Below are 27,706 nucleotides of genomic sequence, written 5' to 3' on the forward strand. Positions count from 1 at the left end.
CCATTTACCTATGAAAATTGTTACTATGGTTTTTAGAAGGGGCATCGGCCTCGTGACTTCCGAAGGATCTCGGCTTTCATCATGAGGTGTCATAATTCTTCCTTCAACTCCCAGGGCAGAGTTTACATGGTTTGAATTATTTTTTCTGGTTGGCGTTTTTTAGCGATTTGGTTTTCTACGGGATAGGGTCGCTAACTCCATGCCCAACCCTCCTCCTTTTTCCGGGCTTGGGATCAGCAGTAACTCCAGAAGGGCGTAGGCGGAGTTTCTGAATCTCTATAGTCCTAGTTATGTGTATGTGATAGATAATTCTGAATCTTGTCTGAACAATGAAGAAAAATGCAGGAATTGACCGAATTCTTTAGTCCCGTTTATTACGTAGCTATTATAGGCCAAGTGTAGGCCAAGATAGGTTTGTATAATAACTTCATGTGATCTTTTCCAAATAGATCCTTACTAATTTATTAGACAAATTACCCGACAGGAAACTCCATAGAAATCTCTCCTCAAAGGTGCTTGAATTTGTAAATACGCATTGAGGTGGCGAAGTCAGGTCATTTATCCTGTAAACAACTTTTGTTGACTGACTAAAAATTCTTTCATAACATATCCTTTATACAACTCAAGTAATTTAATTTTCAGTGGCTATACCTTCAGTAATTGTTTATTTAATATCAGGACTAATATGCGAATTCATTTTTAAACAGTAAATTAATTTGAATTCCCGACTCAATTAAACGGCCATAGCCTTATTTTATGTTTCTCAAATCGTATAACACTGTTATAGAAGCCGTTTCATTCCTATGCGTGTCGCTGAGGTTCTAAACACTGAAGTTAGCTATTTAGAAAATTCCAAACTTCTACTTGTGTGTTGATTAACAGGAAATATATAGTCAGTATTTATCGGATTCATACAACAATACAGTATGAAATATCGTTAAAAATTAAGTCATTCAGATAAATCACAACAGTTTTTTTCCAGTCTATTTTACTTATTACGTTTATACGACGTATGAAATGTTCAAATCTATATTGTCATTATTGTATTATCTGCTCATGAAACTTAAAATAATATTTCAGTGAAATTTTAGTCTTCTTCATTCTGTTTTTAGAGTTCTCTGTCAAAAGTAACACAAATAACAGTCTCCATAAATTCGTAATGCAAGGAACTGTTTTCAATTGATCTGTGGAATAATTCTGATTTATTTTGTGGAGTTAACAATTATGTTATCGCCTAATTCGAATCACGAAAAAACACCTGTATGTGAAAATTTTCCTAGCAATACAACCGATAACTTCATCAAACCTTCTTTACCTCCGTTTATTTCAAATATTTTAGACCAGTTAACCGATAACGAACTTAAATGTCGTTTAGAATCTGTCTTGTTAGACAGAGAATCGGGACTATTAGAATCTCAGTCAGCCTGTAAGGATGCACAGAATGAGGTTGTAGAGTCACGAAAACAGTTAGTCAAACTTGAACTAGAATTGGCAAATATTAAAAGCGCCGCGGAAATGTTAATGACCGAACATGAGGATGCCTTATTAACCTTGAAAAAACAGTACGATGAAGAATTGTCCTCGCTGCTGATAGCTTCTGAACAGGTGAATTTTATTGTTGTCATTTTGGTTAGAGAATTGTGCGTGACTTTCTGTGTTCACTTGTCAGTATGGAATAATCTGTTAACATTGTTGACTTATTTGAATCCTGTAGTAGACTTCTTGTGATATGCATTAGTTTTATCCCATCCAATCAACACGAGTAATTTGATTTGAGCTAAAATTCCATTTATAACATCGTACATTTAGTCGGCCGCTTACCATCTATAATATTTTAAAATCAAAATTAACATAATTTCCATACTTATAATAATGAATCGGCATGGTGAAGTGACGGTTAGAATAAAGGTAATAAGATTGGAAACATATATAGCTCTGCAAATAAATATGGTAATTTAGAGAGGATTCGAGAACACAAAAATAATTACATAGTCAAATAATTTATCCTTATTACAATCCCCACTCCATCATAATGACAAATATTCACACCTAACGGATTTCACTGTTCTAAGCATGTCAACTTTCACGGTAATTTTAATATATAGGTTGTAAGCAGCTGACTAAGTAAAATAAATTCATATTGTTTTGCCCAAGTTTTTATTCTTGCTCTCTTCATTTTATAATACGTTGGTCTGTTAAATGGTTTTTAACTGTTAGTTTTTGGACAACCGATATTTTATGATCTGAAGCAAATGTATTGATGAAGTACAAGAAGAGTAATTGTTTTCAGACAAAATTTATGGTAAACTAAGTGTTCAATCACTCTAAAACAAAATGGCTGTTGTATACACTCTCAGAAACAGCCTACGAAATGTATGCAATATTTATAAACATCTGGATACTATTTCGCTACTTTCTGGTTCATCGTACTGTGCAGATCGTGCAAAACACAAAGAACTTACCGTTGAGGTGCAGGTCAGGTTTTAGATAATCACCTTTCCTACCCTCAACCAAATGCTTGAACACCCGTACATATTTTAGGCCAATAATCATTTTATTTTATGATATTAAGGTGGCATCCAATTCTTTGGATGGGATTTTATTCTGAGATTATCTATTGAATAGTGTTTTTTTGGAGTTTATTAAAATGTTCAGGACTCGTTTCACAAAAGTGAGAGTATACTACTACATGTCCCCATTGTTCGAGTACAACACTAATATAACATAGGGTTACTCAGTCTTATAATCTGTCTTGAATTTTCTCGTCGATAAGATTCTGGGGATAGCTCCGGAGGAATTATGTGGTAGTGGTGGTGTAGAGAGAGAGAGACTTGTTTGGTTATAAAATTTCAGGCGAACGACTCTACTGTATAATAATTCCCATTAAATCAAAGTCAAATGAATCCTATCCTTGATGAACCTATCCAGTCATTGTTGTCTCTGAAAGTTTACTTTCACTGTGTAAGTCATCGTGTGACCTAGCAACATGTGTTTAGTCACAGTAAAGGGAGGGATTCCGTTGGTGTTATGACCCTAAAACTCTGTTTTCGGTAGCTTCATCACATCTCACGTACGTCCTCTCAGTGACTCCCAAACTGACAATTATTCCCAATTGCTAAAAATTGTTAAAAAAGTACACCGTATAATATAGAGCTATGTAATTAAAGAATACTTATGTTACATTGTCATCTGTTAGCATACTATAACTCTGGATACCTTCATTGACTAATGTCATGTCTGAACTCTTCCATACTTAGTCCTTTTACAAACTATTCTTCACCCACCATGTGTATAGCGATAATAGTAATGTGTGTAGGCGTTATTTTTACTGCAACCACCCTTATGCTTCAACTTTATTTAATCAATGCTGCAGAGACATCGGCAACCGAATACCTGCTAGTTAAGCATGCCTTTAAACGTTATCGGCTGTCTCATAGCTATTCTGAGAACTGTCACTCAGTATAGTGATCCGTTTATAATCAGTCGAATATCTCCCAACTACTATAGTTGGAGTTTTTTAACACAGCTTATTATAATTTTAATATCACCTGAAGTAATATTGGTGTGTTCATAGCGGAAACTATAATTAGGTCATTTTATGGATCAAATGCTTAAAATTTCAATATACACTGGTCAAAAGTGATTTCTTTTCAAAATCAATTAATTGTGTTTTAATAAATTACATAGCAAATTGAATCAAAATAAACTGAAAACTGGTATTAAAACTATACAAATTGAAATCTTTAAACTTCATGAATTTAGGCACATTTTTTGAATGCATTACAATCTGAATTATTTGTCATTGAATTAAGTGTTATAACTCAATGATTAAGCTATACTTCAAGTTTTTTGTTTACTATATCATAAACTAAAACGTGATTTTCTTTGATTAAAATTTGACACTGAATGAGATAATTCAATATCCAAAAATACCATATTTCTCTAATATCTTCTGAAGTATGGCTCATCAGATGTTGCAAGACATAATAATCATGTGATTTGTTTTTTCTCCTTTCTTTCATAGTTCTTTCATTGATTATTAATAATTTATTGGTTATTGGTTTTATTTTATGTGCATGTACAGTGACATTATTGTAAACCTTGACCATTAAGCATGATACATATTATCTGTGGTTTTTATATTACAAATATTTTCTTGTTATTAGTTAGTATTTATTAGGATTATTTTAGGTATTACTCCAACAAGATTCAACTTGAACGATTCTTTGAGGTCAGATACATGAATACAAACGATTTCATTTTTTTTAGCCTGTAGGGGCTAGTACGATGCCAAGCACATATGGATTATTCTAGCCTCTCTATAAATATATTCATTCTTCTCAATCCACGTTTTTGCCCTGTTACTTATTCGCTTATTAATCCCGGCTGTTTTTTTAATATGAACGCGTGTGCATTTCTTATCTTACCCATCACATATCTGTAACTTATTTTGTCTGACGATAAATATCGAGTCACACATGATTAAGACGAGTTGGCTTACATGCCATCTGCACCACACGTCGTTTCGCTTCTCTCTCTCTCTCTTCACTACCTTGACTCTGTCTTTCTGATTGTCTATTCTGATCAATAATTGTACAAAATATACAAAATACTTATTTACTTCCGTTATTGACTAACGCAATTTAAGTCGATGGTCATATACGAGGATTGGCAACATATATATTTTGGTAATAAGCAGCAAATGACCTATCTGGAGTCAGATATAAGGCCACTAAAAGTCGTTATCAATAACTCTGGGAATTCTAGTGTCTTATTTACTCAATTTTGTCTTGTTAACATGAATATGAATAGTTAGGTGAAGTACTTTAAACATTTACACTTACAATGTTTATTTCAGTAGATGTTAGACGAACCTAAACTCGATAGCTTAGCCCAACAATATCATTTTTAATTCATCACAAATCTAATTTTCTTCACTATGTTTCATTTATCATAGGGTTATTTGCATCAGTTTATAGATGGTCAGTGTTCAAACGATTCATCACCAACTGAAAATGAGAATTGTCCAACCTCCAAATCATCACTTCTTATCACTGAAAAAAAGTCAGCTCAAAGTTTAGCTAATCAGGCATTGGATAAAGTAGAGAAATTAGTTCGACGTGTTGGTCATAAAGCACTAACAAATAATTTTATTTTAAATAAATCCACTGTTTCATCTTTTTGGCCAAATCATGACATTGGTTCAAACAAAGAGGAGGATAATGATGATGACTATGTACGAGCAATAGTTGAACCTTATGAAACAGAAATTACACGTCTACAACAAATTTTGATCAATGCTTCGATTCCATTCACTAGGTCAACGTTACATCCTAGTATGTGTTTAGTTATTCATTTATTATGATTATTATCTTAAACTTTTATGATTTTACAAGTAATTGGCTTTTTTGTAGGTTTTGTGACAATTAGATTGAATTTAAAACAGGTATACAGTGTTACTGATAGTTATTACTGAATAATGAACTTGTCTTTAGTCTTTTTTTACTGAAAGATTATTTGAAAAAGTAAAGAGTTAATTATTGACCACCATAACAGCACCACTCAAATTATTATAGGAAGACCCATTGCATAAAGACTATTGACACTGAACTCAAGTAATTCTAAACTTAGCTAATCTTTTTATTATCTCTATTTTAAAAGCGTTAACATAAATTTTCATAATGATAATAATAATAATAATCAACTAACATTATAACAGACAAGTTACCCCAATGTCACCAACTTGTGATATGAGACAATTAATCGAAATTTAATTCATTAATAAGTACATTTGACTACAGTAGCTAATATTTGATACTAAACGTGCTGTTTCAACAGAGCGTGCTTTGTTTGGACGATAGAAAATATGGCAACTTTTTGACTATATGATGTTTTAGATCAGGGTGGGAAATGAATTCAGAAATGAAGTATTTATATTATTTTATTCATTCAAACTAGACTGATTTTATGTTGAAAGTCTTTATTTCGTATCATTAGTTGTCACGTTTTTTCATTTTTCCACTGTTAATATTCCAGTTTAAATTTATCAGTTTGTGTTACCGCAGGGGTTTATTTTTAGGTGAATGCTTCTATGCCGCTTGCATTGACAACATTCTCGCTTGTTTCTTTTACCTCTATCTATATATACTGTTAAATATCTAGGTAGAAAACATATTGTAAGAAGTGCATTGATAATTTCTTACTTCTAAAGACTGACTTTTTGCTTACCGACATGGTAAATTAATTATTTTGATAAGGCTACGTTTATTGTACTGTAGTTAAATGACTTTGTGTTTCTCTATCCTACCAGATCAGTATTCGAAACTGTGTAATAATCTGTTATATTTTATTATTGCACTCAGTTAGCATATTAACAAACTGTCAAAGAAACATAAACCGTGTTATTCTTTTCTCATTAGAGTGTTGATTGAATCTAAATATTCATCGTTAAAATTCTCAAAGTTCTGATAATCCAAGCAGTTTGATTCTGAACTATATTAGTCAATAAAATAATTCAACCCATTTGGTAAGTGCGGGTTTATATACTAACCACGGAGTCAATAAGTTTCTCCAAAATTTAGTAATATTATTACAAATCTCTGAATTGACAATCAATGTCCGATTCGAAAACATTTATGATCAATTGAATAATATTACTCAGTTTACCCAACTAAAGTAAACGGAGCAGCCGTGTTCGAATATGCGTTTTAATGGTTGAACTGTTAGTACGTTGGTCCGCTTTAATCCACCACTTAATTCAGTCATACGTTTAAGTTTATTCCCTGTGGTTGAAGTGTAATTTCAATTTTTAACCTGTAATTTAATTCGTAACCTTTTTTTATACCATTCTTTGGAATTGTACAACTTACATAACAAATTGATCTTAATTGGCCAAACCATGAAAGCCAGGAAGGAGGCACTGGACAGTTGTTTTTTCTATTATGAGACTCTTCAGCAGTGCATATCCACCACCTATCAGTGATTAAACCTAGGACTGACAGGCTTCCCAGCGAGTCCTTAACTTGAAGGTCACTGAGTTGCGAGCCAATGGTTTACATTTCTAACGTTAATAGATTCATGCTATTACGCAACTATCTTTCACTCTAATTGGTGAGTAGCTGCCTCATTTGTGGTACGATTGAACTCCACTAGTCCGGGCTTCTGACTAGAATCTGAAAAATTACCTCTCGGCGTTCGTTGCTAGGGTCTACATAATTATTGCTAGTATAGTTTATTATACTCTACTAATATTCTTAGGAAAGCCAATTAAAATTCTTATCAATATTATTAATTTTAGAAAAAACTGTACGTAAACATTGATTTTTAAAAACGAATTATGTATATCGTGCTTAACATGTAGAATGAATTTTTATAGACAAGTTACAATATTCTAGTGGACGTTTGCAGTATGTCTTTTTCTTCTATACGTTGTTGTATTCCAATATTATTCACTTAACGATTGTTAATTTTTCACTATACATGAGTTTCGTGTTTAGTACTTGGCATCAGTTGTGTACAGTTTATTAGAAGAAACATTAAAGTGATTTTGTTTTCTACTGTTATTATTGTTTATTATTTAAACACATAAGCATTGGCACAAGGAGGCACCAAATAAATATGCGCCACATAAATCATTCGATTTGTATGAAGGCTGGGACGCTGCCCGGGTGCCCAGACCAAAGCGGGTGATTTTCTTAGGGAGTCACATCCCGAGCCTTTGACCTAAAAGTCTGATCCACAAGGCAGTGGAGCATCGTAAGGAGATGCAGTCTCATGGTAGCCGGTGACCAACGATTGATTCATACGCCATTTGTTCCCTCAGGATACTGGAGCTCATGTGCACCATTGGTTTGGAATCAAGGTTTTCCAACTCCCCTAGGTGGATTCTCTGTATCCACCAACCTAATTAAAGCGCCGAACATTCGCTTTTCGTCCTCTCAATTTCGTAAACAGTACCCTTGCAGCGAGAAGGCAGTGAGTAGGACTTACGTGGGAGCAGTTGTATGCACATGGCCATGTGAGAGCATTTCGAGATGGAGTGGGCTCTCCCCACCCTCTGCCCTACCACGGCATCTGGCGGCTTTTTTACTTCCTACTCAATTGGTAAATTTACGTAATTGATTATCAATCTGTGTACAATATATTCGACGAATGACATTATCAAATTATTTTTTACTTAAGCTACTTTGCTAGAAAATGTATTGGTACATCAAGTTAGTTTGAGAGCCCAATTACTCCATTTGGAACGTTTGATCAAACCAAACTATAATTGGCTAGTAAGTGTGATAGATAGATATACTCTTTTGTACTACAGAAATATATTGTAGACTATTCTATATTAATTGTTTTTCTATCGGTTCCTACTCTATGTAGTGTTATTGTTATTATTGATATCTGGTTCTTGACTAAACAATTAAACTTTAAATTCATTCAGTATTGTTTATTTGAATCAGGACTCAGTGGCCGAGTGGATAACGCGATGGCGTTTGAAGCGAGGGTACTGGGTTCGAGTCCCAGAGTGAACACCAACTCTGAGATGCAGGTACATCCAGCTGACGAGTCCCAAATAGGACGAAACGCGCGTCCTGGATTCCACTGCTAGCCACTATCCATCTCTGCTTACCAATTAAACTAAGTTTCTGAGTTCATGTGGATTTATTAAACGCCGCGTTATAACACCATCATGTTCAGATAAGATCATGACTTACTTCTCAGCATATGATAAATATAATTATATTTTCAGAATGGGGATTTCTGGAGATTGTAGTGCTTTTGACGGTTGAATTCACGAGTAGATTTAAGCTAGACCACCACTGAAAACTTGGAAGCACTGGAGTACCGTTCCATCTAAGTATACGACTACTTAGCAGTGCGCATCCACGACTCCGCACACGGGACTCGAACCCTAGACATTCGGTTTCGCACAAGAACGATTAACGTCTAGACCACTGATTCGGCATCCAACTATGTTAACGTCTAACTTCAATCGATCCATGATCTTGCGCAACTCGTAGTTCATTCTCCGAGGTGGATAACAGTCTCACCCGACAAGTGCCTCGAGGTTTCCAATGGTGGTTTAGCTTAGATCAACTCGTAAATTAAACCGTAAGAATGTTATACAATTCATCAAACAAAACATTTTAAACAGTAATATTATAGTATTGTAGAAATCAAAATAATTCAACATCTATTGTGTACTGCATTCATGCTATCATTCTACTAATCACTTTAAAAATTTTATTCATCATCAATTTAGTAGTATATCGATTAAATCAAAATAATATTGTAACTTACTTTATTATAGTACTTATTTCCCAAATATAGGTTTATGTAATTGTCTTTGAGTTATACTTTAAAGATTATGGTAGGAGCAGTCTTGTTATTCGGCTGGCAAGACAGAAATAGGTGGTATAGCTGGATTCGGACCTGAAGTCTTAGTCGTTGGTAATCGAGAGTGCTTCAGCTACTGAAGCCGGAGGATTCTCGATCAACAAATAATAATCTTAAGTATTCCTTTTATTGTTTGAGTTTTATGACTAAACTATTGCGATTTTTTTATTTCGTAGCTATAAATTGTTATGTCAATATTTCATGTCCAATGACGTCATTAATTAGCTAAACATTCCCATCGCGTAAATATTTTGGCGAAAAGTGCTGTCATCAGGCTTCACATCCTATTCACTTTATTATCTGACTACGATTTGCATTTGTTTTGGTTTGCTAGTTCACTGTTTTTTTTGATGATTTTTTCTCGATTTCAGGACAAAAATTACATTGTTCACTTATTCTAACATAAATTCATTCATCATCAACCTATTAAATGTGTTTTTTGTTTTATAAAATGATCGTGAAGCGTTTAGTCAGCTATCATCAATATAAGACCCGGTGTATAGATGTCCGTCAGCCCGTATTGTCACATCGCATCAACAAAGCAGGGTAGATAAATGCCAAAGGAGTTGAAATAATCAGTGATGTTACAACGAATTTAAATATGAAGGAGTTCAAGAAAAAAAATGAGTGAATTTTCGGGATGAAATTATTTAATAATATTGAAATTCAGAGTCTTGGGATTTATCTGTTTGCCACTACAACAGATTGTGTGAGTCACGTTACCTGGAAATGTAACCAGATGTAGTTTGATTCGACAAAACCTTTTTTTGTCAAATCTCTTTAGGTCATTCCAGTTTTCTTTGTTTACATCCTCATTTTCTCTTCGTTTATTAGTACGTTAATTTCAAAGTAAATAAAAGCAAACTGTTTAGGTGTAATCATGCAGAAATCTGTATGTCATGATGACTTAATCAATTCCAACGTTTTATTTCCGGTCAAAATTAAGATTTTTAGTTGATTAATTAATCGATTATTTGCTGATGTCAGTTAGTTACCTGTTATATTAACTGGATTAGTGGTCAATTAATTAAAAATAAATATGGATAACTTAAAAACAATTGTTCTTCTCTTTATCATTCCAAAAATCTTGTGGCATGATTGCTGCTAGTGATGATGGTGTGATATCTTGATATTCTGCTCTTTTGTATTTACTAGTGTTTGTTTGTCTGATTGTTCTTCTGTCCCGTCTATTTATTAGTTTAAAATTCAATGCTTAAATCATTGGTGTTTTCGAGGTGAATTAAATTGTACTAATTTTGTTGTATCAGTTATATTCCTTTTTTTTGTTAACGAAGGTACATATAATCTTGACAACAATCAATATTCTAATTTATCATATTTGAATGAAGTTTAACGTTACTGTGTGCATTTTATATTTCCCTATTTTTATCAGTAAGATTGTCGACAAGGTTGTAACTCTTTTTGATAGCAAATGATCTAGTCTTTTATTTGAAGGTATTTGTTATTTAGCCACTACCGAATGTTGGATATCATTATTAGTTCAATGAGTATATAATATTGTGTTTTTTGTAAGACTAAAAAAATAAGAAGCTTACGTTCAGTGTCACATAGGTAAGGTCGCTAGTTCAAACTCATGATTTGTACGTATCTAGCATAAAACAATGTTTGCTGTGTGATTTTCAAAGGTTCACCAATATTTTGTCAATTTTTAGTGTAAATACTCTTCATATTATACATCATTTATTCGTATCATGAAAATGATAATTTTCTTTAGATTCAGCAACAAGTTATAAATTATCAGAAGAGAAAATTGTTAACAAAAGTTTTCATAATTCAAATATGAAGATAGAAGTTTCTGGAAACAATATTGATAATAATAATAATAATAGTAATACTGATAATGTGGTTGATGCTGGTGGTAATCCGAGTAATCTAATTAAGAGATCATGTGACCAAATAGCAGAAAAGCATTCTGTGCACAAATCACCCGATAATTGTAATGATCATGTCAATTCTGATGATGATGATGATGGAAATACTCAATCGACTGTTGTCACACAATCAATATGTGATCATTCTACATCTTTTGAAGGGCAAATCTACCTAACCGATACAATGGTTTGTTTATTTATTTACTTTTCTGTGTTTATTGTTATCCGCATTAGTATCGTTATATGTGTTATCGTAAATATAACGTTGTGTTTTCACTATTGGTCCAAGAGTTGGAACTTAAAAATTCACATTTCTATCTCCCGTCAGTTCAGAACATTGTGCAATGATCAACCAATGGCGGCTGTGTGAATAGACTACTTTATTCTCGACACTGTTAAATCTTAATGTCTTATTAAAATTCATCACTAATGAGCATATATTTTTTTATCACCATATGATGTCATGATAAATATAGTTGTGAATAGACATTTAAAATCTTGCAAACAACGACCGGGCACTGGTTTATCAGGTACATTCATATCTTTTTGGTATATAATTCCCATTTAAACATTAAAATTAAAACACGAAGTTCAGCGAAGGGATCTGTTTCCAACATAACATTACACACGACATTACATTCATATCTTTCCCTTTATATGACTTCTGACAAACGTAACCCAGGTATATTTAAATTTATGCACACAGAAATACAAAAGCTCCACAATGCCGTGTCGAGCACATATATTATCTAGTGAACAGATTGTGAGGTCTGACCTAGCAGAAAATGTATGGTTTTAAGCGTTCGGCGTATTCATCGTTGCAAAGATTATTATCTGATAAAATATTCACTGAATTCTATATAATTTCACATACTTATTCCATATATATATATATATATATATATATATATATATATATATATATATATATATATATTGACGAGTGATTGTTTGAAATATTGGGTCCTGAGAACTTCATATTGCACTAAACATATAGTATTCAATATAACCGATATTATTACCTATATCCCTAATGTAAAGTTGAAAGTTGTATTATTTAGGATTTTTTTGCCTAAAATGATTTTGTTAAAGCATATCTCTTAATTCTATCGAATCAGACTGAGACAAAGCATGGTCGAAGCAAATTTAACTACATCTGTATTATTCTGTCTGTATTTAAAACAAAACAACTTATAATTGGTGAGCGAGTTTGTGGTTGAAACTTCAACGCCTTGACCACTGGACCATTACCACCATCCCGTGTGCACATAGTATGTGATCTTTGTTGAATACTCAAAGGAGTTCCGAAAATGTTTTGCAATGTATATTTTTCCCGCAACATCGTATAAAAATGAACAAGGGTTTTCGAAGTAAATTTAAACTCTTACCGTTCAGTATTTTCTAAAAAACACTAGCAATTTTGGTTATGTGTAGTATCAGATTTTGTTTATTGTCTTTTTCTTAATGAATACTTAATTTAGAAAAATTTACAAAAGCAGCTTTACACAGTTAAAAATGAATTAGATTTGAAAAACCACGCTTTGAAAGTTGCTACAAATCGTCAGTTAGAGTTGGAAAATACCCTTAAAACTCAAGTTTCTGAACAAACATCTAAAATAGAGAAAATTAGTACAATTTCTAATCAGTTGGGTCAACGATTAGATGATTTGATGTTAAATTACAAAGTTAGTTTTCTATTTATTGATTTCATTTAGTCATTTAACAATAATTCTTTTACAATACCACGTATTTGCACAGTTATTGGTGGATTTTTAGTTGATTCTATTTGTACCAGAATCATCTAACGTTTCTTACTGTCATGGTTAATGTACAACTCATTACTCATCCGTCTCCGTAAATTATCTAATAAGTTGCTTTATCATGTTTTAAATAGTGAGAAGTTTCTGTATCCAACCTCGTATATAAATAGGAGTATGAACCACTAGGAATAAGACAGCTATACGGTTACCCATGATTCATAATCACTTCTTAGTGTTGGGGCGTAAAAATGATTGCTCTTTAGGAATTATTACAAGGCGCTCTTTTTGTTACTAATTAATTACCACTTTAGTAGTTTTTTTCCAAAGACTAAAATATATGAGCAATATCCAGTATTTTGTTGAATCGATGTGTCTGAAACTAGAGCGATTCTTGCTTACCTGCCACTTTTGACTACTTCATGTCTATTTTATCATCTCTATTCACTGATACTGTTCCCTGTTTTATGTTCATAGTACTAGCCCGACAGCAATGTTTAAATTTACTGATTATGGTACACGTATGTCTTTGATAAGATCTAGAACACAAAATTTATATACTTTGTGGAGGTTCTATTGCATTCTATGAGGCCGTTTTTAAAGTAACAAATATCAACTTACCACTAGAGTTTCTGTATGTATAATGGTTGTGGGGTTTATCCCTCATTGTAATGAGTTTTCTACGTTTTTCGATAAGACTCAGTTGACTTTGTTTAAAGGGATAAAAGGGGAAATAACCATTATTTCCTACAGTTGCAGCCATAAGTGTTAACAATAAAAGGGAATTACAAACTCTTCTTTATAGTTACTCCTGTTTATTTACTGTAGTTCCCTTCGTTTCTTTTTTTTCTTGATTATTGCTCATTGAACATATTTGATTATTTTGATTACTTCTTTTTGTAGTCTTATCGTGAAACAACTGAAAAAGAAATATCCACTTTATTAGTTGAGCGCAAAATTGCTAGTTCAAATCTAGAAATTCTTCGTTCACATTATGATGCACTCGTTGGTAGACGTTCACAAGCTGCTATTGAATTAAGTAGACAACCAATACAATTACCAAATGAAAAAGATGAATTAGAACATTTGGCGTTAAAATTATATGAAGAAAACCTATCATTTCGGTAAGTGTAATTTTTTTCTGTTACTTTTCTCAGTGAATTTTTCTCTGTAATAGAAAATTTACTCTCGTAGTCCAATGTTAAGTGTTTGTTTTCGGTCTTTGTCCTTATCTTTCTCCCACCAGCTCGATTTTTCTGTATATTGTCCTAAACTACTTATCAACTTTCAGTAAATAGTTGTATTCTTACTAATTTCTACGCGTGTTGTAACAGGTTTGTCGTGTTATATTCTAAAATATTTACGTATACGTACAGTATTTATCACTAGAATTAGTTTCCCTCAACCCCTGTAACAGTTATTCTCAATTTTGTATGGTCATTGAATTGTTATATGAATGCAAAGGTTTCCATATTTGTTTGCTTTTGGTTCCCTTTTTGCTTATTGAAAAACTGTTATCAAGATTAGACACAGCTATCAGTTTGTGTTATGGTTACGAGTTATGGCTTTTTACCTTATGAAAAGTTCTTTACGCGGTCAGTTCTATAATCTCAAATCTTAACACTGTTTAAGCTACTTTGAAAGCCTAATGAGCAATGTCAAAATGTTATATAAATGTTATTTGTTTTCTGTTATTTTTTCTCCGAAAAACCTAATTCTTTTCTCGGGGTCATTTTTGTAATCGCTTAAGTTTGTTCTTATTCTTCAGTTTTGCTACATCTAATTATTCTAAGTGTTTTTATAACTAATCATTGGTAGGTTTTACTGTTCTTCTAACTACGTACATGTTAACCGTCACGGGATATTGAATTTTCACGAGCTCGTTTTCGTTAATCTAACTAGTTCGTCAGTTAAGTGTAATTCCATGGACATGAACATTGTTCTCAAGGTTATAATGTACATTCGTGAGCAGATTTGTCATGATCTTTATTGTTTATCTTTCAAAACACACTATGTGATTTATGTCATTTAATTATACATCAATGGTTTGGTAGTTGAAGTAGTTAACCTTCAACGTCACTCCACCTAGACAGCATCATTAGTCATCAGATACGTGAAATATAGCTTGAAGTGGAGCAGACTAACCTCATATTATGTAATAAACAAACCTAAATAATTTTCAATTATATCGATCTTCCCGCTTACTGATATCGAGTTCAAAATAATTTGACGAGTGATAAGTCCTATTTTCTGCATTGTTGACTGAATGAATAATTGATCTGCACTAACTTATGTCAGTGTGTGGTGATTTCATTCGCGAGATCACTGAATCCGCACGAATAATAGACTTAGAAGGGGATTTCTACGGTTTATCTTTACTCCCTCGTGATAAATGCTCGACCGAAAGTGTATATGGGTAGTTTAAACGGACCCACACGTATGCTGTATATTATTACCCAATTATCAATGAATCTTCTCAGGATTTAATGTTTCTGAGATACTTCTCCTAGTCTATACTTATATATAGGCTCCGATTTTGTATGTATTTTTACTATGATCATTTTTCGTAATTAACCCATTAACTATGATAAACTTTCCTCCTTCTAAAAACTGTTCCGGATACTTAATTATTTGTGGTATTTCAGAAATTTCGTAACACGTTATGGATAATTTTTCTCTAGGACGTATTCCTTTTTTGTTTAATAGTGCTGCTTTGCAAGTATGCACTTATTGGTCCTATTTATTTCTTTAACTGATGGTGGGAGCTAGTTACCCAATGTGTAAAACAAGCAAATGGTTTCTTTTTGAATTGTTAATCATTATCAGATAAGATTTTTACCGCGACATGCAAATACCTCGGTTAGTATTGCGGTCGTTTCTCTGCATTATATATAAGTGAGCTGAAAAAATATCTAAAAACAATACCTTAGATAATAATATAAGAAAGAAGATACTACTATTTAGTAAAATACATCTCTAGGTAAATTTTAAACAATCTGAAATTTTAATTTAAAAAGCTTGAGTGATTAGTACCGGTCTATCCAGCAACAACAGAATAAATTCTGTCCAATGAAAAATTATTTAGAGCATGCAGCAGAGTAGTACGAATCCAAGTTTTAATTAGGAGACGTAAATAATCCATATTAATTTTGTTGAAGTCACAAGCCCTATAGGTTGGAGAACCATTGAAGATCTGCAAGCATTGATTGGCTCTTTCGTCCTGGGATGGGACTCCTCCATAGTATGCGCCTTCTATTGGCGAAGTCACAGATTTCCACTGTCGATGAGTTCCATTCTGGGACGAAACGACTGCTCAATGGTCTTAGTTTCTTAATGTTTGTTTAACTGAGGCATTTTTTGATCTCAATAGAATTCAATGGCTTCCATGATCCCCATACTGATAAACAGATTAATCTTTGTTTCAATTAAAGTACTATGATCAATACAATTTGATCATTTGAATTAATGCTAATATACATCACTGGAAAATTTATTTATATACATTTAAATGTACACATATTGTCAGTGTCTTTCATTTTCACAATAAAGTGAAGCACGTGATCATTTAGAGGAATGCTTAAAGAAGGAGACTGAAACTCACAGAGAACAGCTAGCAAATGAACAACAAGAGCGTATTAATTTTGAATCGTCAATTCTACGAGAATTGGAAGAAGCACGTAGACGTCTTGCTGATTTTGTCAATATTACAACTGAACGTGATAATGAAACTGTTCTAAGACAGAAATGTGAAGATGAATTAAAAATTTCCAAATCTAAGTTGAATGAACTACAGGTGCGTGTTTATATATGCATATGGATTATTACTTTTTTCCTATCATTGTCATAACAGTTAATCAGTTATTCATAATCTATATAGGACCTGTCATAAATACACATTGGTCCAAATTGTCATGCCATATTAGGACGAATAGCTAAAACAAAATAATGTAGTAAAAATAACGATGTTAAAGTCTAAACACTGAGAATGCAGACCGAAAAGACAGATAATGTATGTGTAAAAGAATCTTGGAACTCATGATCTCAATTTCTATAGAGAGTGAGTGAATCTTCTTATGATAACCTTTTCTAAACCATGTCATCCAAAGTCCCGAACCTCTGATTGTAGTTATCATGCAACCCCCAACCAAGTATTCTACATTTACCAACATGACTTGGACCGATAATGAATGATTCCACGAGCTAATGCCATGTTTTAATTTGACCACCCTCAGATCTCGTGTAATTTACTCATACACTAGCTTACTCTGTCTGTCGTAGTAGTCAAGCACCACAGTCAACGAAGATTCAAGACCTCACTAACCAATTATATTTAATCCAGAGAAAGATATTTGGAGCATAACCCACAACAATTCACCAGTACTCACTGTTGCTTGAGATGGCTGTGCACTTGAAGGTAAAACACCTATGGATTCATTTTTTCTTCAGCCTCGACAAATTACAAAATTACCTAAAGCCTGTGAATTCAAACTGGTATATGAGTGAGCATCAGCGAACAGAGAAACTACAATATGTCAACATGTTTCTACACTACTTTCGTATCTGCGTTATGTGCTGTAGATAGCCCGATTTAAACGTAAATTTACTTGAACCACTCTCAAATGATTCCAAGTTGGGATGTAACAAATTTTTTTCCTTTACAATACTTGGTAATTCCAGAGGTTACTGCTAGAACGCCTTTTAAGTGATAGCGATGTTAACGGGCGATTGATTCAGACAAATTCTATATACATGAGTAGAATAATGACATTTATTCAAAAAGCATCGTCATCCTACTGATGAAATAACTTTTTTCCAATGACAATAAGACTACGGTACAGTCGTCGATACTTTAACAAAATTTGCCCGATGTCCTTGGCTAATTGAGCGATTTACTCACTCATATTAACCCGCCTGTACATACATCTTTTACCTACTATATTGTCTTCAGACACCATGTTATCTTTCTGACTTTTCAACAGCATATGATATCTTTGTAATTAAATTTTATTTATAGATCTTGTTCTATTCTTTTTAAAAAGGCTAAATATGAACTAACTGAAACTAATTTAACTGAAGCTCAGAAAAGAATTATTGATCTGCAAGATCAAGTTATTCGGTTGCAAAATGATTTAGACAATGTGGAATCGGTTCAAGCTGATTTTGTTCGTTTGTCACAAAATTTACAAGTGAGTCCTAGTTGTTTAATTTGGTTTCGATTACATGTGAAATGTTCTGTTTTGTATGATTATGTTTAGGGTTACTGACAAATAAGTTGATGTTTTAAAACAACTATTATAATTATAAACCATCATTTCTGCTTATAATGCTTGTGACTTGAAACAATATCGAGGCAATCCGCACCGGATGCATATATGCCAATAAGAGACTGATCAATTACAGTCCTAAATATCAGTGGGAAGATTCAAACAACGAAGAAAAAAACTTCTGTAATTGTTATTGTCAGTAGAATCATACTTGTTACTTGTTGTTTTCTGCATGAACCCATTCATAGATTACCTTAATCAGATTGCGTGAATCATTAGTTGTATCTTTTAAATGACTTAAAATAGTTTTTTTCTTCTAAAAAAATAGCATTCTCTGTTTTTATTGTGATGCACAGTGTCCGAAATCTGATACTGAAACACGGTGTGCTACACACTAACCCTCAACTGACTACTTGAGCGAGGGCACAAAAGTGAGCGAGGAAGTCTATTGAACTACCGAATGAATTGCACAAATACTCATTCATGTATACCACTCTATCCTTATAAAACTGACCCATTGACCCCCAAAGAAAAGCACTTGACCTTCGGGTGATTTCTGATTACTATAGACTGACCTTTTGCTACTTCTAATTGGCTCTCCATACCAGTTTTGAAAACAGTTTTTATCTTAATTATCGAACAGTTGCCAAAAAAAATAATCCAGAGCATTGGTTTTTTTCCTTCCTAATCTGTACATCTTTATCATGTGTGAAAAGATTTAATTTCCATCGGGATTATGTCATTAGTCGATTTTCGATTTATAATCGGATAATCGTGCATATTCGAACTCCGCTGTATTCACAACACACCATGAATACCATTCAATTTGGTCATTTAATAAGCAACACACTTGTCACTTGTCTTGAGATACTTTTCGAAGTCATCAAAATACTGGGGAAAAAACGTCACCTTTCAGGTTAATCAAATAATTTTTATATTTCAGCTTAATAGCTTATCTAACAAAAAAGTATTCCTCTTCTTACCTGTAAGTCTTCAGTGTTAGAATAATAGTTTGTACTATCAATTAGTTACAAAGCATCAGTCAGTCATCTACAACGTAGGACCAAACACATATATGCATCGGTCTAAGTTGCCATAGTTCATTGTGAGCACAACACACTATTGGTTCTTCAAGTTACATTTTAATTATGTAGTTTTCGGTGTCTTTTTTATGTTGTATCTATAAATTTATTTCAGGTTCAACTGGAAAGATTAAGACAACAAGATCAAGAAGTAAGATGGATCAGTCCAGATGATGTGACCAACTGTTTTTCGTGTAATTCACCATTTCCAATGGGAATTTCCAATAATAATAGTTCGAAAAAAATCAATTGTCGTCATTGTGGTAAAGTTCATTGTTCCAATTGTACAAAGAATACTATGCCAGCTGGACCATTTGGTCATCCGGCTGTTGTATGTGATGTATGCCATACATTGTTGAATAAAAATATTGCCCCGTATTTCAGCACAACATCATTAAATACTACTAATAATGGTAATAATAATAGTAATAGTAATCAAAAGGATCACTTTCCATCTTCTAAACGTTTCAGTCTGTCATCTCCTACACAATCCTCAACTAGTCTATTAACTAAACCTTCTTAATCACACTTACCCATTATTTATCCCTTCATAATATCAAATTACTAGTGTTTTGTTTCTGCTCTTTCTTTTAAATTTCTCTTCTAATCTAAATGATCTATAATAAATTGTTTGAACAGTCATAAATTAATTGCATAATCTTTACTCTTTTCCTTACTTCACTTCCTTCACAGTGTACACACAAATGAATTGTTACATTTTATTTCGTCTTTTTTATGTATTTATTACTGTCTTAATGTTTACTATATACTTTTTTGGATTATTTCTTCATGTAGACTTGTACGTGTGTGTGTGTGAATCCCATACGCAAATGAGTTTGTGTTCATGTGTTGGCAGATATCGTCATATAACCGTGTTTGTTTGTTTGTTTGTTTGTATGAACTCAATCAAGTTTGTTTATGTTACTTTTGGTTTGTTCATTTAAATATTGACTGTACCATCTTATCATTATGCATACATGTCTTTCAAACTAAAAGTTTTTGTCCGTTCATTCGGTTTTCTTCATAAGCAAGATGTACTACTTTGTTTTCATTTCAGTAGTATAATATATATATTCACAAAATATGTATACACATTAGTTTGCCTATAAAAGTATTAGCATGAAACTTATCAATTATTCTATTCATACTAAACATCATAAAAAACTATTCCATTCTTACTTATTTATCTATTTTTCGATATGTTGATTATGTTTATACATGATCGCGTGTCAACCATTTTTGACAGTTTATATGATAATGTGAACAAAACAACAATGCTAAACATTTCTGTAGGTTTGTATGAATTTAATTCATTTCTAACTTTTTAAATCGCTAGCTGGGGAAAAACAGGCTTAACAGGGGAATTTAAATGGGCAGAAGTGAAACGTGTCCGTCGAGTGCATAGGTGTGTGTAATAAAGTATAAATTGACAAGTCAACTATATCTGTTTTCTTTTTTATGTTCTATCTCGACAAAATCCTCACACGCTTTCTGCTACTGACAATATAGGTATTTGTTATGATTATTTGAAAAATTTCTGATTGTTACAACGCAACAAGACTGATATGTTATCGAGATTGCAAACCGATGTGAGATAAATAACCATCAAGAACTTAGAATCGATGGACTGCTGTTTAGCCCTAGTATGTGACTACTTAGCAATGAACATCTACGACCCCTTACCAGAGGTTAAACCTAAGGCCTTGAGCCTCGCGCGCGATCGGTTAACCTCTAGATCACTGAACCTAGATTTCTTGGTATACAAGACTAACTTCAATCCAATCTCTGGCGACTATACTCCATTATTTGTTGTGGGTACCTTTCTCGCGTCTGACATAGGTAAACTCTAGTGGTCACGATTTCTGATTGCAACTCCAGAAATTCTCTTTCGAACCTAATCACTAATCAGCACATGATGTGGCTTGATGTGTGGAAGAACAGTAACACTGTAGACGAAACTTTACTTATCGTTCCAATACTGATTTACCTTTTTAATATTTCAGTTCATAAAGATAAACGTCTTTTGTATTCAGGAATATCATACCATATAATATTCACTATCATTATTGCATCTGTTCTTGAATTTTTCAATCTTTGCACTGGCAAACTGTAAATTATAGCGCACCTCATAAGCCATATTTGATGTGACTAATTCCATTTGCCTTATCATTGTAAATGGTTGTTTTAGTAGATCTCTATTCTATTTGATTCCGAACAAACTGATTTATGTATATACAAAATGGCAATGTTTCGAAATCATCTATAAATTTTCACACAAACAGATGTGATCATTTGAATCGTTTTAATTGATAGACTCTTCCTGTCTAAAAAAATTTAGCATTAAGATTTTCGACCGTTTTGTTCTCTGAAGAGTCATGTGAACTATCTTATGTCTTACTGTTTAAATTCAAAATAAACATCTACATTTTTCACAGAAGGATTGCTTAGTAATTAATTATTTGGATGATCAGAAAAATTAATGTTTCTCCAAATTTAAATAAACAACTAGTCGGCTAATTTAATTTCTTAGACAAATTGCATAAGATGCTAAAGATTGAAATATAGATTCTATAAGAAACTATAGAACTTAGCTGCGTATCTTTTTTGGTATTAAGGTTTATTATCTGTGGTGCCGTTTGTATCAGTTATGTAAAAAAACAACCACTCATCCGTTTCGTTGTAATTGGAATGGATGTAAATCAGGGATTACTTAGTTACTGTTATTCTCATCTAATCTTATTAGTCATACCTACTTTGAGAGAGAATTTTTGTTTTTGAGGATTCTTTTTTGATGTTTATTCACAGTTGGGATTCACGAATTGGTTGTGTGTGTGAACATTTCATTAATTCAATAATCATTGCCATTATTATTGATTATGATAATTCTATCAATGATTGGTGACACTTGTATTTACTGAAACTACATAACTTCTCTGTCTAATATCTTGCATAGTTACTTGATACTGATCACACTATGTTATGTTTTATTTTAATTCATAACATTTAATTTCCTGTATACACAAGAACGTGTCCATTGTAATAACAGTAAGACAGGCTTCAAGTTTTCGAAAAAGCCTACATTATCCTGGAGAACGTTGCTTACGGAGTTCAATAGCACATCACCCACCTGATACGGGGCACAACGTGGACTTAATAAATTCGTTTAAAGTTACTAACAAGTGGGCCCCAACCCATGTTATTTAAATTTGTAAAAGCCCCAGATATCAGAAGGTTTTAACTTAATCTTTTTATTTAAAAAGAGTCGGTTATCAGTCGTTGTTGCCTTGGTAACATCTTGACTCGTTTTTCAATTAATTGTCATCATAATTTAAAGAATTAACCTCATGTTTAATTTTCCTTTTTAAGTTTAAAAACTTCTCTAGATCAAATTACAAAATCGTCCTAATATACTGGAACGATTAGCTCAAGGAATCATATAAAGAATCCATCCTATTAAAAATTGGATTCTTAACTTCTTTCATTTTACACATTAGCTTGTTCGTTATTGATTGACAATTTATTTTTAACATTATGCCATTAATTGGAAATAATTAAACATATTAGCTTTTAAGCAGTTCAGTTGAAAGCAACGAAATCCAATGAATTTTTTACATTGTACTATTGTCATATCCTATGTCCCGTCAAATACCACGTGGCGGATCGCCAGTCAAAATACCGACTCCTATGAGCTTGTCCGTGTGCTAAACCAACGATGCATCAAACAGCACTAGTGGCCTTGAGTCTACTCTCAGTCCTTATTGCTCCTCTGTATATCAACTTCTAGCCTATCACAGCCCGTTCAGTCCAGAACACAAATATCAGCCTGCACTTTATGAATCTTATATTTCAGACATACGTAGTTTATGTACAAGCAAGCCAGTCGTCATTAAACCATGAAATAAAAAAATTATTATTATAAAAGATCAAGTCAGAAGTGACTGTGAATGTGGGATACTGTAACTGATAAATTGAGAATAAGTTAAGAATGGTAAATTGTATTACAGTAACCGACAGGTCAAATGAAAGTTTATGATAAAAGGAATATGAATATATATAGAACCTAGTTACCTAATAGTTAGTCAACAGGAATATATGTAATAATAGTCCATGAATAATTGATTCATTCTCCGGTTAATGACAACTATCAATGCCGTTTTTACATTGTTTGAATTCTCCGTATCATTTTTTATAAAATAAAATAAAACATTTGTAAATTCAATACCATTTTAATTAATCTAGTTAAGCATATACTTCAACTTTTTTATACATATTAGTTTACTTCTTTAGTATACTACTAAAATTCACTTGCTATTGTTTGTTTGAATCTTCCCATTGATATTTAGGACTGCAACTGGTCAGTCTCTTATCGGCATATGTGTATACTGTGCGTATTGCCGGCATGGTCGAAAAGTCATGTCATTGATTCTCGCTTATGTGTTACATGTTGTCGCGGGTTTTTAATGTCGTTTTTTATCGGCTAATCGCAGTATTTTTCCGTCACATGTTAATTTTTGTAATATTTATGCGTGTTACATGGCGTTTATTGCAGTCTATTGGTTGCCTGACGTATTTGGAGCTGACAACCTGAATGAATGTTTAGTCGGCCTTATTTGGTAATTTGTAACAATGCAAACTCAGGTAAGTGAAATTCATCATTTATCGAGTCAAAAATTGGACTGAAACTATAGTTTCAAGCAAAAACAAGCTGTAAAATAATTTACATATGACTCGCCTCCCCTATTATGGTAGTGATGAACATGGGTGTTGGTAGTTGTTTATAAACTGTAATTGAAGCAATTGAGAGTCAAACTATTCCTGAATCTTGTAATGGTTATAATAATCATTCCATGCGACGTTTCTAATGCGAGTTTGTTTTTCTATTGCAGGACAACAAAGAGTAAACACACTGGAAAAAGATGAAGAAGCTCTACGCGATCTGAACGAGCAGAACAATGAATAAAACTATTTTGTAGTAAGTTTCCCCTTTTGTACTCAAACCGTGCCTTTCAGTTTTAAAATATATCTGTTGTGCTAGTACACTGTGTTCTAACTTCAACGGCACTTACCGGTTCTGACTGTAGTGTTGTTGTTTCAGATCGCTCGTGCTTCCAAGTAAACGTCAATATATAACGTGCTACATTACGATATGAACTATTAATATACAGTCGTAAACGGTTCTATCCATGATAAGTATCACCGCTGTCATCTGGACTGATATATTATTACGTAATGTGAGGAAGAAAAAGTATGTAAGTCTTCAAAACAGGTACAAAACATAAGCCTGAGAATTACCGACCCATTAGCCTAACTAGTGTGGTTGTTAAAATCTTAGAAAAGATTATTCGAAAGGAGCTGTCTAAGTATCTCGATGAAAACCGGATCCTCTCGGAGAAGCAGCATGGTTTTAGAACAGGTTACTCTTGTCTCACTAATTTATTAGTCGCTCGTGAAAGCTGGTGCGCTCTTAAGGACCAAAAGTTACCTGTAGACGTAGCTTACATCGATGTCAGCGAAGCTTTCGACAAAGTTCCGCACAACCGGCTGTTATATAAGCTAAGGAATGTCGGGATTGGAGGCAATCTATTGATGTGGATAAAAGACTTCCTAGTTGGACGTCAACAAAGAGTACGGGTGAACTCCAAGTTGTCTAGCTGGGAAACTGTGCTTCGTGGAGCCCCCTAGGGTACAGTCTTGGGGCCAGTGTTATTCCTCCTGTACGTAAATGACCTCAATCGTCTGCTATCGTCATCGGTCTTGCTCTATGCTGACGATGTCAAGATATGGAGAGCGATACAAAGCAAGGGCTATAGCTGAGAACTCCAAAATGACCTGGAGAGATTATCTGAATGGTCCCAAACCTGACAATTGCCGATAAATACTTCCAAGTGTATTGTGATGCATATTGGCCACCAGGGTACAGATACATACATGATGAATAACACTGAGTTACCTATTGTCCAGGCACACAATGACTTAGAAGTCATCGTTAGTCAAGACCTAAAGACTACTGCACACTGCGGTGCAATAGCCGCCAAAGGTTGTAGAACTTTATGGTCCATACGTAGGGCTTTTAGTCATCTCGACGCTAAAACGTTTCTGACTTTGTATACAGTGATCGTATGTCCTAAACTTGAGTACTGCATACAAACAGCTAGCCCCTGCCTAAAAAATGACAGTGAACTCTTGGAAAGGGTTCAGAGAACAGCAACTAGGCTGATTCCCGGAATAGCGAAGCTCCCGTATGGTACCAGACTGACCAAGCTAAACCTATTCCCGCTGTCATATAGAAGAATCAGAGACGACTTGATTACAGTTTTCAAATTGCTTAATGAAAAATTTGCACCTGATATGCCCTCAGTTTTCTTGTCTTCCAAAACTGAAAATCTACGAGGACACTCCAAAAAAGTTCACAAGCCCAGAACGAATTACTTGTCAGCTGACTACCGACTTTCTCATCGAATCATCAACGAGTGGAATTCATTACCTCAGCACGTGGTTGAGGCTCCATCCGTCGACTCCTTCAAAAGAAAGTTGGATCAGCTGAGAGACCATCATTGCCAGGACTAAATTAGGCCACCAAGCCCCCCGTCCTTTCCAAACTGAAACTGAAAAATTGGCGTTGATAGATTTTTCTGCCCGCTTTCTGGATTTATACAGGAATTGTGTAGAACATTACTGTAAGTGCCACTTAAGTTAACCAAATACTCTTCTTAAGTAAAGCGATTCGTGTTTGTTATGAGCATGGTAACTAAAACATGTCGTAGATAATACTATTTTACGATGTCTCGTATAGAGTTAAAATATAAATTTCTGTTAACAGAATCTGAAATCACTGACTAAATCATAAACAAAGTGATAATGCATGTTGACGAGTAATCGCTAAATAGTGGTTACCAGTTATTTCATTATTGTATGTAAACAGTGAACTGCTAACAGTATTATGAACGTTGTAATTGGATTTTTCTCAAATTTCATATGACTAATTAAAGTTTGTGAGTCCCTTCGTTTGGTGCCTGAAGTTTGTTTGTTAATACCGAATAACTAGATGAAATTGTAGGAAGGTTAGAAAATGAAGAGCACTGTTTACAGCAAGTAAAACACTTACAGGTACATCCTATCAATTGCTATTTCATTTACTTATGGAATTTGATACTGATAACGAAGTTTAATCTTTTCTTTCACGATTGATTTGTTGTTTTTCAGAATTGCATTGAACAAGCTATCCATACATTTTGTTATACAACTTATGACTTCTGTCAACTAATTGAAAGGCTCAAATCTTCGTAATAATCAAGTCTATGCAGTTGAACAACTTGGTGAATTTCTTAATATGGAAGTTTATGCGGAGAAACAATTCACACATTGACGATAACTGTGTTTTGTATTGACTACTACCGCGTTTATTCATCTAATAAGTTATCTAAATATAATATAAATATAACAACTGTAGTTTTTCGCACTTTAAATCTTTTTAGTATGTGTATAGTCTAGTTCGGTACTAATACTACTTTCATAATAGACATTGTCCGATAACGGTAAATTTATCGTTTGACTGCCTAGTCTGTAAGATCTTACGTGAAAATCGCATCACTATCTACACTGACCCATCGTATCGCGACAAATAACAATACTTAGTACTTCTGAAGAACACATTTATGCTTGGGATAGAATAATATATTTAATGTGAATATAAATAAGTTAAACATAATGAGCGCGTCTGCAACACTCAGTCATGCCATTCGATTGAATGAATATCTCCACGTTCACCACTTCCGACCTTCTCCAAGTGTTACATCTTTTTAGTTATTATATGCTTGACTCCGGAGACCATGTGATTAGGAAACAATGCCACTCCAATTATTCATCCGAATATACTGATCGTAAATAGGACTGCAGGAAGAGAAATGGCAGTCTTACCTAGTTATTGATTTTTAAGTGACAATTGTCTACTTTTTTTCTCCACTACCATGGCGAAGTGTTCACCATATTTTTCAATTATCTGTTGTTTATGGATTTTCTGGCTTCTTTGAATTCGTATATACTCTTCACTCCGTCTGGGTAATGATGTTGTTGTATCATAATGGAAGTTATGCGTGTTATTTAACTTCCATCGGCTGCAAGGTCTAAGTATGTGATGAGCTAATTAGTTTATTTATTTCGTAGTTGATTAAGCTTACCTGTAAGAGTTGGTCTTTTTACATATGTCAGTAGTATATGACGACAAGGATATCGACAAGTCATAAATGTTCGACAACTGCACTCGCAAATGCCTGCATCTAGTTCATAACACCAAAAAAACTATTTAAATCGCACGTCCTTCA

General features: G+C 33.4%; 1 protein-coding gene and 1 non-coding gene across 2 annotated transcripts; both read left to right on the top strand.

Moving 5' to 3' along the window:
- Nucleotides 1–1,224: 1,224 nt before the first annotated feature.
- On the top strand, nucleotides 1,225–22,825 carry Smp_126170 (hypothetical protein; the record flags this gene model as incomplete). The annotated part of the gene is made up of 9 exons (XM_018800092.1): nucleotides 1,225–1,605; nucleotides 4,958–5,336; nucleotides 11,126–11,469; nucleotides 12,764–12,967; nucleotides 13,943–14,163; nucleotides 16,589–16,832; nucleotides 18,079–18,225; nucleotides 19,501–19,725; nucleotides 22,769–22,825. 9 exons carry the CDS (start codon nucleotides 1,225–1,227, stop codon nucleotides 22,823–22,825), a joined length of 2,202 nt encoding a protein of 733 aa, XP_018653940.1.
- On the top strand, nucleotides 8,457–8,522 carry Smp_tRNA_02348_Gln_TTG.1.1. The gene has a single exon. It is a non-coding gene (tRNA).
- Nucleotides 22,826–27,706: the final 4,881 nt, after the last annotated feature.

Source organism: Schistosoma mansoni, chromosome W (genome assembly GCF_000237925.1).
Source record: "Schistosoma mansoni strain Puerto Rico chromosome W, complete genome".
Lineage (NCBI taxonomy): Eukaryota > Metazoa > Platyhelminthes > Trematoda > Strigeidida > Schistosomatidae > Schistosoma > Schistosoma mansoni.